Source organism: Balaenoptera borealis (assembly GCF_965194805.1).
Source record: "Balaenoptera borealis genome assembly, chromosome: X".
Taxonomy (NCBI): Eukaryota; Metazoa; Chordata; class Mammalia; order Artiodactyla; family Balaenopteridae; genus Balaenoptera; species Balaenoptera borealis.
The window spans coordinates 67,305,908-67,318,126 of NC_138881.1; the positions used below are offsets into that span (position 1 = coordinate 67,305,908).

General features: G+C 35.7%; 1 protein-coding gene across 1 annotated transcript in view; it reads left to right on the plus strand.

The window, feature by feature from the left end:
* The window catches only part of LOC309620651 (TLR adapter interacting with SLC15A4 on the lysosome-like), a 28,939-nt gene extending 18,078 nt beyond the window's left edge, over positions 1 to 10,861 (plus strand). The window contains exon 2 of the mRNA XM_082377462.1: positions 3,285 to 10,861. Within this exon, the coding sequence (XP_082233588.1) occupies positions 3,285 to 3,289 (5 nt within the window). The 3' untranslated portion in view covers positions 3,290 to 10,861. The remainder of the gene's footprint in view (positions 1 to 3,284) is intronic.
* Positions 10,862 to 12,219: the final 1,358 nt, after the last annotated feature.

Below are 12,219 nucleotides of genomic sequence, written 5' to 3' on the forward strand. Positions count from 1 at the left end.
GACCCAATTTCATTCCTTTTTATGGCTGAGTAATATTCTATTGTATATACATACCACATCTTCTTTATCTATTCCTCTGTTGATAGATATTTAGGTTGCTTCCATGTCCTGGCTATTATAAATAGTGCTGCAATAAACATTGGGGTGCATGTGTCTTTTTGAATTATGCTTTTCTCTGGTTATATGCCCAGTAGTGGGATTGCTGGGTCATATGGTAACTCTAGTTTTAATTTTTTAAGGAACCTCCATACTGTTCTCCAGAGTGGCTGTATCAATTTACATTCCCACCAACAATGCAAGAGGGTTCCCTTTCTACACACCCTCTCCAACATTTATTGTTTGTAGATTTTTTAATGATGGCCATTGTGAGGGGTGTGAGGTGATACTTCATTGTGGCTTTGATTTTCATTTATCTAATAATTAGTGATGTTGAACATCTTTTCATGTGTTTGTTGGCCATCTGTGTGTCTTCTTTGGAGAAATGTCTATTTAGGGCTTCTGCCCATTTTTTGATTGGGTTGTTTGTTTTTTTGTTATTGAACTGCATGAGCTGTTTGTATATTTGGGAGATTAATCCTTTGTCAGTTTCTTCATTTGCAAATATTTTCTCCCTTTCTGAGGGTTGTCTTTTCATCTTGTTTATGGTTTCTTTTGCTGTGCAAAAACTTTTAAGTTTTAAATTAGGTCCCATTTGTTAATTTTTGTTTTTATTTTCATTACTCTAGGAGGTGGGTCAAAAAAATCCTGCTGCAATTTATGTCAAAGAGTGTTCTGCCTATGTTTTCCTCTTAGAGTTTTATAGTGTCTGGCCTTACATTCAGGTCTTTAATCCATTTTGAGTTTTATTTTTGTGTATGGTGTTAGGGAGTGTTCTAAGTTCATTCTTTTTTATGTACCTGTCCAGTTTTCCCAGCACCACTTACTGAAGAGAATGTCTTTTCTCCATTGTATGTTCTTGCCTGCTTTGCCATATATTGGGTGACCATATGTGCGTGGGTTTGAAATAGGCTTTTAATAATTATATTTAAGAACATATCTATAAAAATGATGAGAACCAAATAAGGTTTATTGACATCAATTAAAAATACTGAATCATTGCTATGGGCATCTAATTCTTTGAATTGTTCTGCTATTTCTATTTAAAGCTGAGAAATTTGTAGCTTACAGAATTGCAGTACAGTTCTGGTTTTTACTTCCCCAAATGAATAGAGGCAGTTTATCATGGGAAACATAAATTGTCATAAGACTTTGGTTTAGCTGAGAGTGACTAAAGTTCAAAAGTAGGCTATTTCCTGACATTTATTTCTCTCTATTGTTGTAAACTGGACCCATATCTGCTAAATAGACTTTTGAGTGGAATTGAAAAAGTTTAAGAAATAGGTCAGGATCCCAGTGACTTGTGTGGTTCTGCCCCTCTCCTTTAAATGTTCAGCTCTGCTTTAGGGAAGCCATGTAATTGTAGAGCACCCTTGTATTCTTCTCCTTAGGTGAGGCTTAGGAATTGATATCCAAGAGTTCAAATGGTAGGGACCAGCTTATGTCTTGAGCAGAATTCTAAGTCCAGTTCAAGATCAGAATGAATTCTCAGAGCTTTTCATCCTTTAGAATGATCTATCCTCAGGGCACTCCAGGCACTAGGAGAAACTGAATGGCTCTTTATTCATTAAACAAATATTTATTAAGAACTGTGATAGGCAATCCTGATAAATGATGAACAAAATGATACCATTACTACTTTACAGACCAGTTGATATAGAATCAAAGAACAAAAGTAAACCACCAATCCAAATTTAGGGTCATGAACGTTATAACATATAGCTCTAGATAATCTCTGCTGGTAGTTCTGCCTGCTTGGCCTATTCATACTCTAGTTTGAATCTTGTATCCAGGGCTGCTATTTGGTTGTCATCCACCAGTGTACCTCTGATGATTATTAAACATGTTGAAATATTTCTGTACCAACTGGTATGAAGCTGCTACCCCTCCAAGTCCTACCATCCCCATAATTACCTTAGTGACTCTGACTCCTCCCTCTGGACCCTAGTATCTGCTTATGATTCAACAACTAAACAGACAAATGAGGGGCCTTTAATATTCAGCTCTAATGTTGCCTACTACACTTCCTATTCATATGAGTATTTAAATATTTTGACCTTCACTTCTGCTTGTACCTACTTCAATATTGAGATTCCTGTTACAAAACCCACTCAGTAACACTATTATTCCTAGACTTGGGCTCTGCTTTTTTCTTGCAGGTCTTAAGTAAGTGACAATATATTCATGAACACCGAATCTTTTGACTGCGCCTTCCTTACTGTTAGTCATTTTCTTTGATTCTCTCTTGCCTTGTTTTGAATTTTTATTGTTGTGTTCTTCTCTAAGGTCATTTACTTCTTGATATACTAACCAGATACAGGGTGACTTATGAAATTATTGCTTGCCATATGTTGACCAAATCAAGAGACTCAAGACACAAAAGAGAGGACCATGTCTTGGGTGTCGGATGTTGATTACCTTGAATATTCTACTTTCTATTACCCCAGTTTTATATGTTGTCTCAGACCTAAAAGCTACTGATATTGCATTGTGCTTCATAACAAAACAGCTATTTTTGTTTCAGACACGGAGGAGTTGTACTTTAAAGCTTAAGTATAAAAAAGGTCCATGCCTTGAGAAGACTGGCTGTCTATTTGAAGTTCTCTAAATTTCTACTATAGAGCTTTATCCATGTAACTGAAGATTTTATTACCTGTTAAATGTCCATCTACCTAACAGGAAGAATGCTATTATTAGTTATTGTCATTCAGTAATATCAATGGCTACCATTATGAGTATCTGTTATATGATAGGCACTCTACTAAGAACTTTACTCACATAACTTATTTAATTATTTCAACAATCTTATTAGATAAGTAATACCATTATCCTCATTTTAGACGGGAGGAAATTAAAGTTAAGAGATTTAGAAATTTTTTGCCTAAAATCCTACAGCTACTCAGAGTAAGAGCCATTATTCAAATCAAGTCATTCTGACATCAGAACCTGTGCTGTTAACCTAGTGTTGCCAGATTTAGCATATAAAAAATTTTAAATGTCTAGTTAAATTTGAATTTCAGGAAAACAACAAATTACTTTTTAGCATAAATATATCCCCATGCAATATTTGGGACACACATATTAAAAACATTATTCATTTATCTGAAATTCAAATTTAGTTGGGCATCCTGACATTCTGTATTTTACATGGCAACCCTACCTTAAACACTACCCTTTGCTTTTTCCAGGGTGATTAAAACAGCAGAGTGAACGTTGAAAGTGGAGGGAGAGCAGTGGTGCAGAACATGATGGCAGCGGGAAAGAACTGAGGGACACAAAATAGAGGGAAAAGACCAAGAATTCTGGAGGCTGTAGATGGAAGGTATCATTTTATAAAGTCATTACTTGAAGGAGAGCTGGGGAGAAAGTTTTGTCTTCTGAGGACTTTAAAAGAATATTTCATTTATTGTAATTGTGTCGAGATAAAACTGTTTTAATTCTATTACATGAGCAAATCATTCAGTAAAACAGTCAGAAAGAGAGCTAGAAAGAGCAGAGGATTTGCAATGAGAAGATTTGTGTTTTAATAAAGTTCCAACTCATCCACTTACTAAATGCCTGGCAAGGCACTTTGCTTCTCCGAGTCTCAATGTCCTTACCTAGAAAATGAGGATAACAACACTTGCCCCAACTATATCAGAGGACTGTTATGAGGATTAAAAGGAGGTGAAAAAAATTGGTAAGTAGTTAAAGACTCTACTATTATATGTTCTTTTTATAAAAAATCAGCACAATTGTAAAAAATCAATCATCACGTTTAACGTTGGGGTGGAGTAAAGATTTTTTTTTTCCAATATAGTTAACACTTGTAATAAATCCCTGCTGATTACTTAACAGGACCATTTAAATGTAAAATAAGAGATGAGAGTCCACACACGCTGTTAGTGTTTACTGCTGAGAGGGGACAGTTTCGTGTTCTACAGGGACATATTAAAAGAAGAAAAAGATTTGCCTGACTTTTTCCAAGTGCCTGAGAAACTTTACAGCATTTTGATTTAATTTTTTATTTCTGATGGAGGAAATTATAGTAAATGCTTTTTAAAGACAAATCATGCTATAAATGTTGGATGAGAGAAACAGAAACTTTTTAAGCTTAATGCACAGTATCTCCTACTACAATGAAGTGTAATGAGACCAGTGCGAACTTTTGTGGAAGAGTCACTGAAGGGGTGTTAGGTTTCAACAGCAAATGCTGTAGCTACAGTAGTTTCCCACCCCCACCTCAAGAGAATGTAATATTGGCAGAGAATAGGGTACTACCTGAAAGAGAGAGGTGACTCTATGCCATTAAGGAAGTGTGACAGCAGGACTGTGCAGTAGGTGAAATTTGTTTCTCTAGTCTCCCCATTCCAGTCCCTTTCAATAATAATATTTGTAATGGTAATGAGAATAAGTTAGAAATAATGGAGTCCTTATAATTGCAATAAGTAATTCACCTACCTTATAAATTGTTGTGAGGAAGAAATGAGATAGCATAAGTCAAGTGTCACCTCACATGGATCAGAATGGCCATCATCAAAAAATCTACACACAGTAAATGCTGGAGAGGGTATGGAGAAAAGGGAACACTCTTGCACTGTTGTTGGGGATGTAAATTGATACAGCGACTATGGACAACAGTATGAAGGTTCCTTAAAAAACTAAAAATAGAACTATCATATGACCCAGCAATCCCACTGCTGGGAATATACCCGGAGAAAACCATAATTCAAAAAGATACATGCACTCCAATGTTCGTTGCAGTGCTATTTACAATAGCCAGGACATAGAAGCCACCCAGATGTCCATCAACAGAGGAATGGATAAAGAAGATGTGGTACATATATACGATGGAATATTACTCAGCCATAAAAAAGAACAAAATAATGCCATTTGCAGCAACATGGATGGACCTAGAGATTGTCATACTGAGTGAAGTAAGCCAGACAGAGAAAGACAAATACCATATGATATCGCTTATATGTGGAATCTAAAAAAAAGGTACAAATGAACTTATTTACAAAAGTAGAGTCATGGATGTAGAAAATAAACTTATGGTTACCAGGGGATAAAGGGGGAGGGATAAATTGGGAGATTGGGATTGATATATACACACTACTATATATAAAATAGATAACTAATAAGAACCTGCTGTATAGCACAGGGAACTCTACTCAGTGCTCTGTAATGGCCTATATTAGAAAAGAATCTTAAAAAAAAGAGTGGATATATGTATATGTATAACTGATTCACTTTGCTGTACATCGGAAACTAACACAACATTGTAAATTAATTATACTCCAATAAAAATTTTTTAAAAGCTTGATCTCAGACAAGAGTCTTTTCTTTCTTTTTTTTCTTCCAGTTTTATTGAGATATAGTTGACAAAACTGTATTAAGATTAAACCGTACAGCATAATGATTTGACTTAAATACATCATGAAGTGATTATCACAAGTTTAGTGAACATCCATCATCTCATATAGATATAAAATTAAAGAAATAGAAAAACTTTTGCTTGTGCTGAGAACTCAGGATTTACTCTCTTAACAACTTTCATATATAACATGTTGTACAAGAGTCGTTTCTAACTGACTGCAAATATGTCAGTGTTCGTTCTTCCATAGGGGTCTGCATGATAAGCCTAAATTCCCAGTGTGGAACAACAGGTTCTATTCTCTGGAAAAAAGACATTCAAGCTTCATGCAGATACCTATGGGACAAGGATTTGACCCTCCTATCCTAGTTCCTCAAAATTTTACTACCTAGGCATCCCTGGATCTGTTTGGGTCTAAAGTAAGTCCTGTGGGGGCAGCAGGGTCATTTTACAAATAGGAGCCAGTGTTCCTTCCTTAGGCAATGTCTTAAGACTTCAGGCTCAGGAAGATGGAAATGGAGGGCTTTTAGAAGTATATGACAACAATAGCAACAAATGTGATAGAGGAAAAATAAGGGAGGATATATTGTGAGCTCTTGGAAAGTCTTTGCTTTCTAAGTTTAGGTATTGTAGAGTTCTAGGACATCATAGATATAAAGTTCCACAGAGATAATCTAGATGGATTTCCACTTTTAAAAACTCCAGAGAACTAAATACCTCTCTCCCTACTGTCTGTGCTCTCTCTCTCACACACACACACACACAAACACACACACACACACACTTACACACAATAGCTCAATATGTAAAACAGATATTTGAAGAGTTGTTCTGATTGAAAGAAGGAGAATAAAGATTCTCACCTTTTGCCCACATTTAGGCAACCCTTGAGGGGGCTCCTCATAATAGTTTGAAAATTATTGATCTAATCCAGCACTCTTATTTTATAGATTAAAAATGATACCCAAAGACATGGGAAAATTGTTCAAGCAGTTAGTGAATGACAAAACTGGCACTGACACCTAGGTATTCTGATTCCCAGTTAAGTTTACTTTCCTTTTCTTAAATAAGTCAAAATATCAGTATTTTATATGCTGGGACCAGAATGTCATCATCATCATCATCATTGCTATTATCAACAGCAACTATAAGAAATTTACCAAGTGACATTTGCTCCCATATAGTGGCATGAGGTCTTATTGCTGCTTCCAAATACTCCTCTCAAAGATGACATAAACTGCTGCTCCTGGCCTGAAACCACCACAGGGGTTGGTTGTCACACAACCATTGGCAGTCACTCATCATTTCTCATCCCCTACACCCAGATCCACTAAGATTTAGGGATGATACACCATGTATTTTGTAAACTTATTCTATTTTTTGGAACTTCCTTTCAAAGGGAAATAACAGCATTGGATGTGAAAATTTCCCCACTTGTTTAGTTTTGCTGCCTGGGAAGTGGTGAGGAAATAATCAAATGAGCAATAGAGTGTTCATAAAGTGGAAAGGATGCTAAAATGCAGTCACTGTATTTTCCTAAGAGGAAAGCAAATCCATTAAAAATGACTCAAGCCACCATTATTTGTTTGAAAAAGCAGGTAAATATATTTGCTTTCTTCTCTACTGCCATTGCAGGATTTTAAAACTGATCTTTAATATATAATTATATAAGGGGCACCTTATTCAGTGGTGCTAGTGTCCAGACAAAGTAGGACAAGATAAATTTCATTACTTTTTACCTTTAGGGATCTGGATAGGCCAGGCTGTGAAAAGTGATAGTTGGCTGATGAAGTGCAGTGGCTGAACTAACCATTGTGAAGAGTCCTAGACTCAAAAAGATCTCAAGAATGGTTAGAAAATATTTTCATGTGGTCTACAGAGAAATAATATATTTGTAGAATAGTACATTTCTTACAGCTTATTTCTCAACTTGGAGTCTTCATCAAAACCATCTGAGGAAATTCTCTGAGATAAATTTTCTTGGCTTTCACCACATATCTACCAAATCTGACTCTGAGGTTTGGGCTTGAAAATATTATCTAGGTTCTGATACAAACATTTGGTGAAGAACCTCTCATCTAGATTTAGATCAACTCCTACACTGTAAAGATAAACCTAGAGTTAGAAAGAGTAAATGACTTGCTGAAGGTCACATTTTTCTTTTCATCTGTATTTATGAACAGTGAATGTTGGCGGAGGGGGAAGTAAGTGATACTGAAGGGTGCCCCTATCTCAGAGAGGTTTACATATTCAGGGGTAAGACAAGGTTAAGACACATTAAACAACTAGAAAACAATTCAAGACAGCTTATATTTTTTCCAGAAGAGGTTGGGGACAGTGAGAAATTCATATACACACCCAATACTGAAAGATACAGATGGATACAGGGTCCTATATTTATTTCCCATGAAATACTGTATGAAGGGTCTTTGCAGAATCAGTCATACAGAATTTCATGGGAAAGACCAGAATCTGTTGAAGTGTGACCCTGAAATGCAGGTGCAAGTTATAATGTTATTTACTTAGTTTATTTACTGTTTTTCATTCCTTGGATATGGTCTACATAGTTCAGTTTATTGTAATAAAGAGGTCACAGTTGTAAGGCCACCTTCACTGGGAACTTCTAACTTTAGTCATGTGGCTTGTTGCTGTTTAATCATTAGTTTTTCAATTAGGAATAGTCCTTTGTACTTGTACCTTGAGACTACTGTGATAATATCAATGGAGCACATTATATTCAGGGTATTAATATTATTTACTTGGGTTACATCATAGAGTAATTACACCAAAAAGAAAAAAGATGTTAGGTCATAATTTTCAGTATATTACTTTCAAGCTGCTGAAGATCTATCATTAAATCTTTCATCCAAGATAGTAGCTATTTTATTGTATTATTATTTAAAAAGTTCTTGAGGAACAAACTTTCAGTTGTGCATTGTGGTATTCATCATTTAACTAGTGAAAAATTTTCCTCATAGACCTATTGCTTTTATAATTCTCCACCTAAGAATGACTATTCAGAGTGTCCTTTTAAGTCTTTTTTATCTTAGCCACAGCAGAAGAGTGATTTTTTAGCTTCATATTTAGCATTAATTAGATACAATGCAAATGATATAAAATTTCAGATGATCCAAGGAATATCACATACCTAATACACTTAGAACACATTAGACAAAGAATGTACCTAATTTTAATGGATTTGATCTAAAATGGTACAAGACTTGGTGTTAAAGGAGCATAGTAGAAGACTGAAGATAGTATGTATTCTTTAAAGAGCAAGAAAGAGTTTTCTTCCCAAAGGGAGATGTTTCTGCTGCACAAAAGGAAGAAAGGAATGTTGGGGTCTCATGTGTGGAAAGAACAACTGATCACAGGAGTAGCTCCTCAGCTGAAACGGACAGTAAGAACACAGTTCTGAGGAACAGGTACAGAAAACAGTAGGTAAGCCAGAGAGAACTCTTCCTTCCCTGAGGGAGTTTTACAAAATCATTCAGAAAGTAACAGTAAGGTTCTGAATAATGATTTTAGACTTCCTGCTTTTCATTTTAACTTAGACTGTATTGAACCAACTCAGTTTTTAAGGTTTCTTTATCAGTTCTATTAATATCAAGGGAGACAGTAGCAAATAGAGTACGAGACTTGAGGTGAGATGACTCAGGCTCACATCATAGCTTGCCTCGTATCAGAGCTTTTAGAATACACTTACTTCCCCATTCGTAAAATCAGATTTGTACCTGTGCTACTTATACCTCACAGGAATACTGTGCAAATTAAAAAGTATATGTATATATAAAAACATGTTTGGGTGTGCTTTGTAAACTAACTATAAGGTCTATACAAATGTTAATAAAGTATTCATACAGTTTTTCCTAGCTTACAGTGATCCTTCTCCTCCAAAATTCTCAACTTTTTATGGTTCTTGTGACTCATTTCAGAGATTGAAGTAAAGATAATAATAATAGTAATAATAACAGCAGTAGTAATATCTATTGGGTGTTTATTATGTGACAGGCAATGTTTTTAGGTGATTTACCGCAAATAACTCATTTATTCCTCACAACTATCTAAAAGGTGGAAAAACAATATTTGAAGCTGTGTTTTTCACTGTAGATCAGAATATAGCTTCTAGTTTGGAAATGAATATGTTAGATCAAGTTGCAATAATGACTAACTCTAGAGACGGTATTACTGAAGAGACATGCATACCCCCCAAAAAACTTGTCAGCAGATCACAGAAGAGTGATAATAATTTTCTGCTATAAATTAGTGGAAATTCTTGTTGAAAACTATATAGCAGAAAATTATATAGCAGCAAAAATTAATTTTTTCCCTGGAATATGGATTTCATTTTTCCATTATCTACACCAGCTTCAGTAAAATAAATAAAATATATATTGACAAATAAATACTGGTTTACAGTGAAGATGTATCTCTCTTTTTTAAACTCAGCTCCATTGAGTAAGAGGTGTGCAGACATACATTATTGTAAGTCATGGATGCTGCAACTGCCATTCCTGAGCATACAATCACCTCAAGCTTGGAAGTCACTAAGCTCAGTGCCCATGCTCCTCATGAAAATTTTTGGGACTAATTTTTCATGCCTCTGATCTCTCTTTTAACATTCAGAACATAAAGTAGTAATTCTGACCAGAAATTTTCTATGAAAGTAGTTTTCAAAACAGTAAAAAAAAATTGAATATGAACCAACAATATAAATAGAAGCTCTAATATTTTCTTTCCACACCTTAATGGATTGTATTATGTAGCTGCTCACCTCTCACCAAGCCCCCATCCTCTGGTTATGCAGACTCTACTTTGATGCCCAGTGTTCTAAGGCACCATCAAACTTGTATTGTGCTGCATTTCTTTGCTTTTGACCAAGGTGCTTCTCTTCGCCCAGCTTCCTATCACTGTACTCTCAGGAAATTTTGCCCCATAATTGACAAATTTACCCATATATTCAGCTCCTTCTGGGAATGTTCCAGTCATCTCCTTGTCTTAACAGTGTCTGGGTTCTCCTTTGAGAGCATTGCTTCTTCAGGATCAGGAGGTGGGTTTTTTACTCACCTGTTCCCCATCGTCCCTTCTAGCCCAGTAGTTTCCCACTGTCTTAAAGAAATCCTCTGCTCCTTTGAGCCACATGGCGTTCTTCTATACCACTCTCTCCTATGCCTTGGCTACTTCCCTCTTTTATAGAAGACTATGATACATGGCTCAAAGTCTTCCTACCCCAAATACTCTCACTTTTTTCTCCAGTGGCTTATTCTACATCAGCCATGGTCATTACCTCAAAATGCTCTAATCCATGTGAACATCCGATTTTCTCATTACAGTCTGCTATCTACCTTCCCAGATTGCTTGTTAACCACTCCCACCATAATTGTTTTTTAAATTCTGGTCCATTGATATCTCTAATCTTATCTAAGTAACCTCTTATCTAAGTAATCTCTTATCTAAGTAACCTCCTCCTATTTTTTACTCTCCTCCCCATCCATCTTTGATTCCATGAACCATTATTTCAATAGCTATTTTGACACTAGGTACTACCTATGAAAGTGTTATCTGTTGTATTTGCTTTCTCCTGCATTCCTTTATAAACCAATGGCTTCATAGAAGCCAGGAAAAATCAGGGTGCTTGATCCATGGTTAATGTCTGCCTTACCCACTATACTGTTCCTGTCTTGTTTACTGTTGCAACACCAGTGCCTAACATGGTCTCCATCACATATTTATTAAGTGAGTAAATACATTAATAAGACCAGAATTAAGACTAATTTACAGACATTAGAGGTAGATTTTGGATCATTAAAAATCATTCTAACAATTAGAATGTCCAAGACAGAATAGGCTTTACTGTAAATTATGAATTTCTATGTCACCGGAGATGTTCCAGGAGGGCCTAGGTATAGTTAAGAAGAATACAATGGAATAGCTGTTTCTGAAGTCTTATTTAAATCTAGATTCTGCTATCTGGAAATAAAAATTACATAAGGGGCAGGAAGATCATTCATGGAAGGAGGAAATATGCCTTTGATTATACATTTAAATTTAATAAAGTCTCTTCTGTTTATTTTTTGATCATATCATATTAGTACACTTTATGCAGCAAGTATGATTTTCATACACAATTTATTCATGTGTTCCAAAAAGTCATTATTTTTCTATAACCAAACTTCCCTTCAACACTTAGCCTTGATTCCACCTACTGGCAGAAGCTTGCTATTAGTCAATTCTGAGTAAGTTCAGGTCATTTTCAGGTTTTCTCAGTTATTTCAGGGTTCAATTCAGTCTATGCATAATTTGTCCGCATCTCATCAGTCTCCCCTTGGGGTGGCATATACATTTCCAGCTGCTCAAATAGTACCATGGCATCTGGGAGAGGCACTTAGTCCTTAGTGTCTGCCCATACTAGCATCCACTAAAGCATACAAATCCTTCTCTCCTTGGTTAATGTTTTCCCTCTATGCTGGCTGGCACCTGCTGAGATGGCTTCAGTTACATCTATCTTTTATTTGTACTTCTTCCCAACTCCCACTCCTTGCAGTGATTACATCTCAAAATAAATCAAAATTACAATTCTTCATAATCCTTCAGGGTATTCTCTCTCTCTCTCTCAGCACACTTCATCATTTTCCTTGGTAGTATGAAAAATTGGAATTTCCTCTGTGTCACTCTGGGCAATGTGAAGTTCCTTCCATCCTTGATAATATATTGGTGCAGGGAATCTCTGTGAAGCTATTGTCTCCTAGGATTCTAAATGTAAAGAA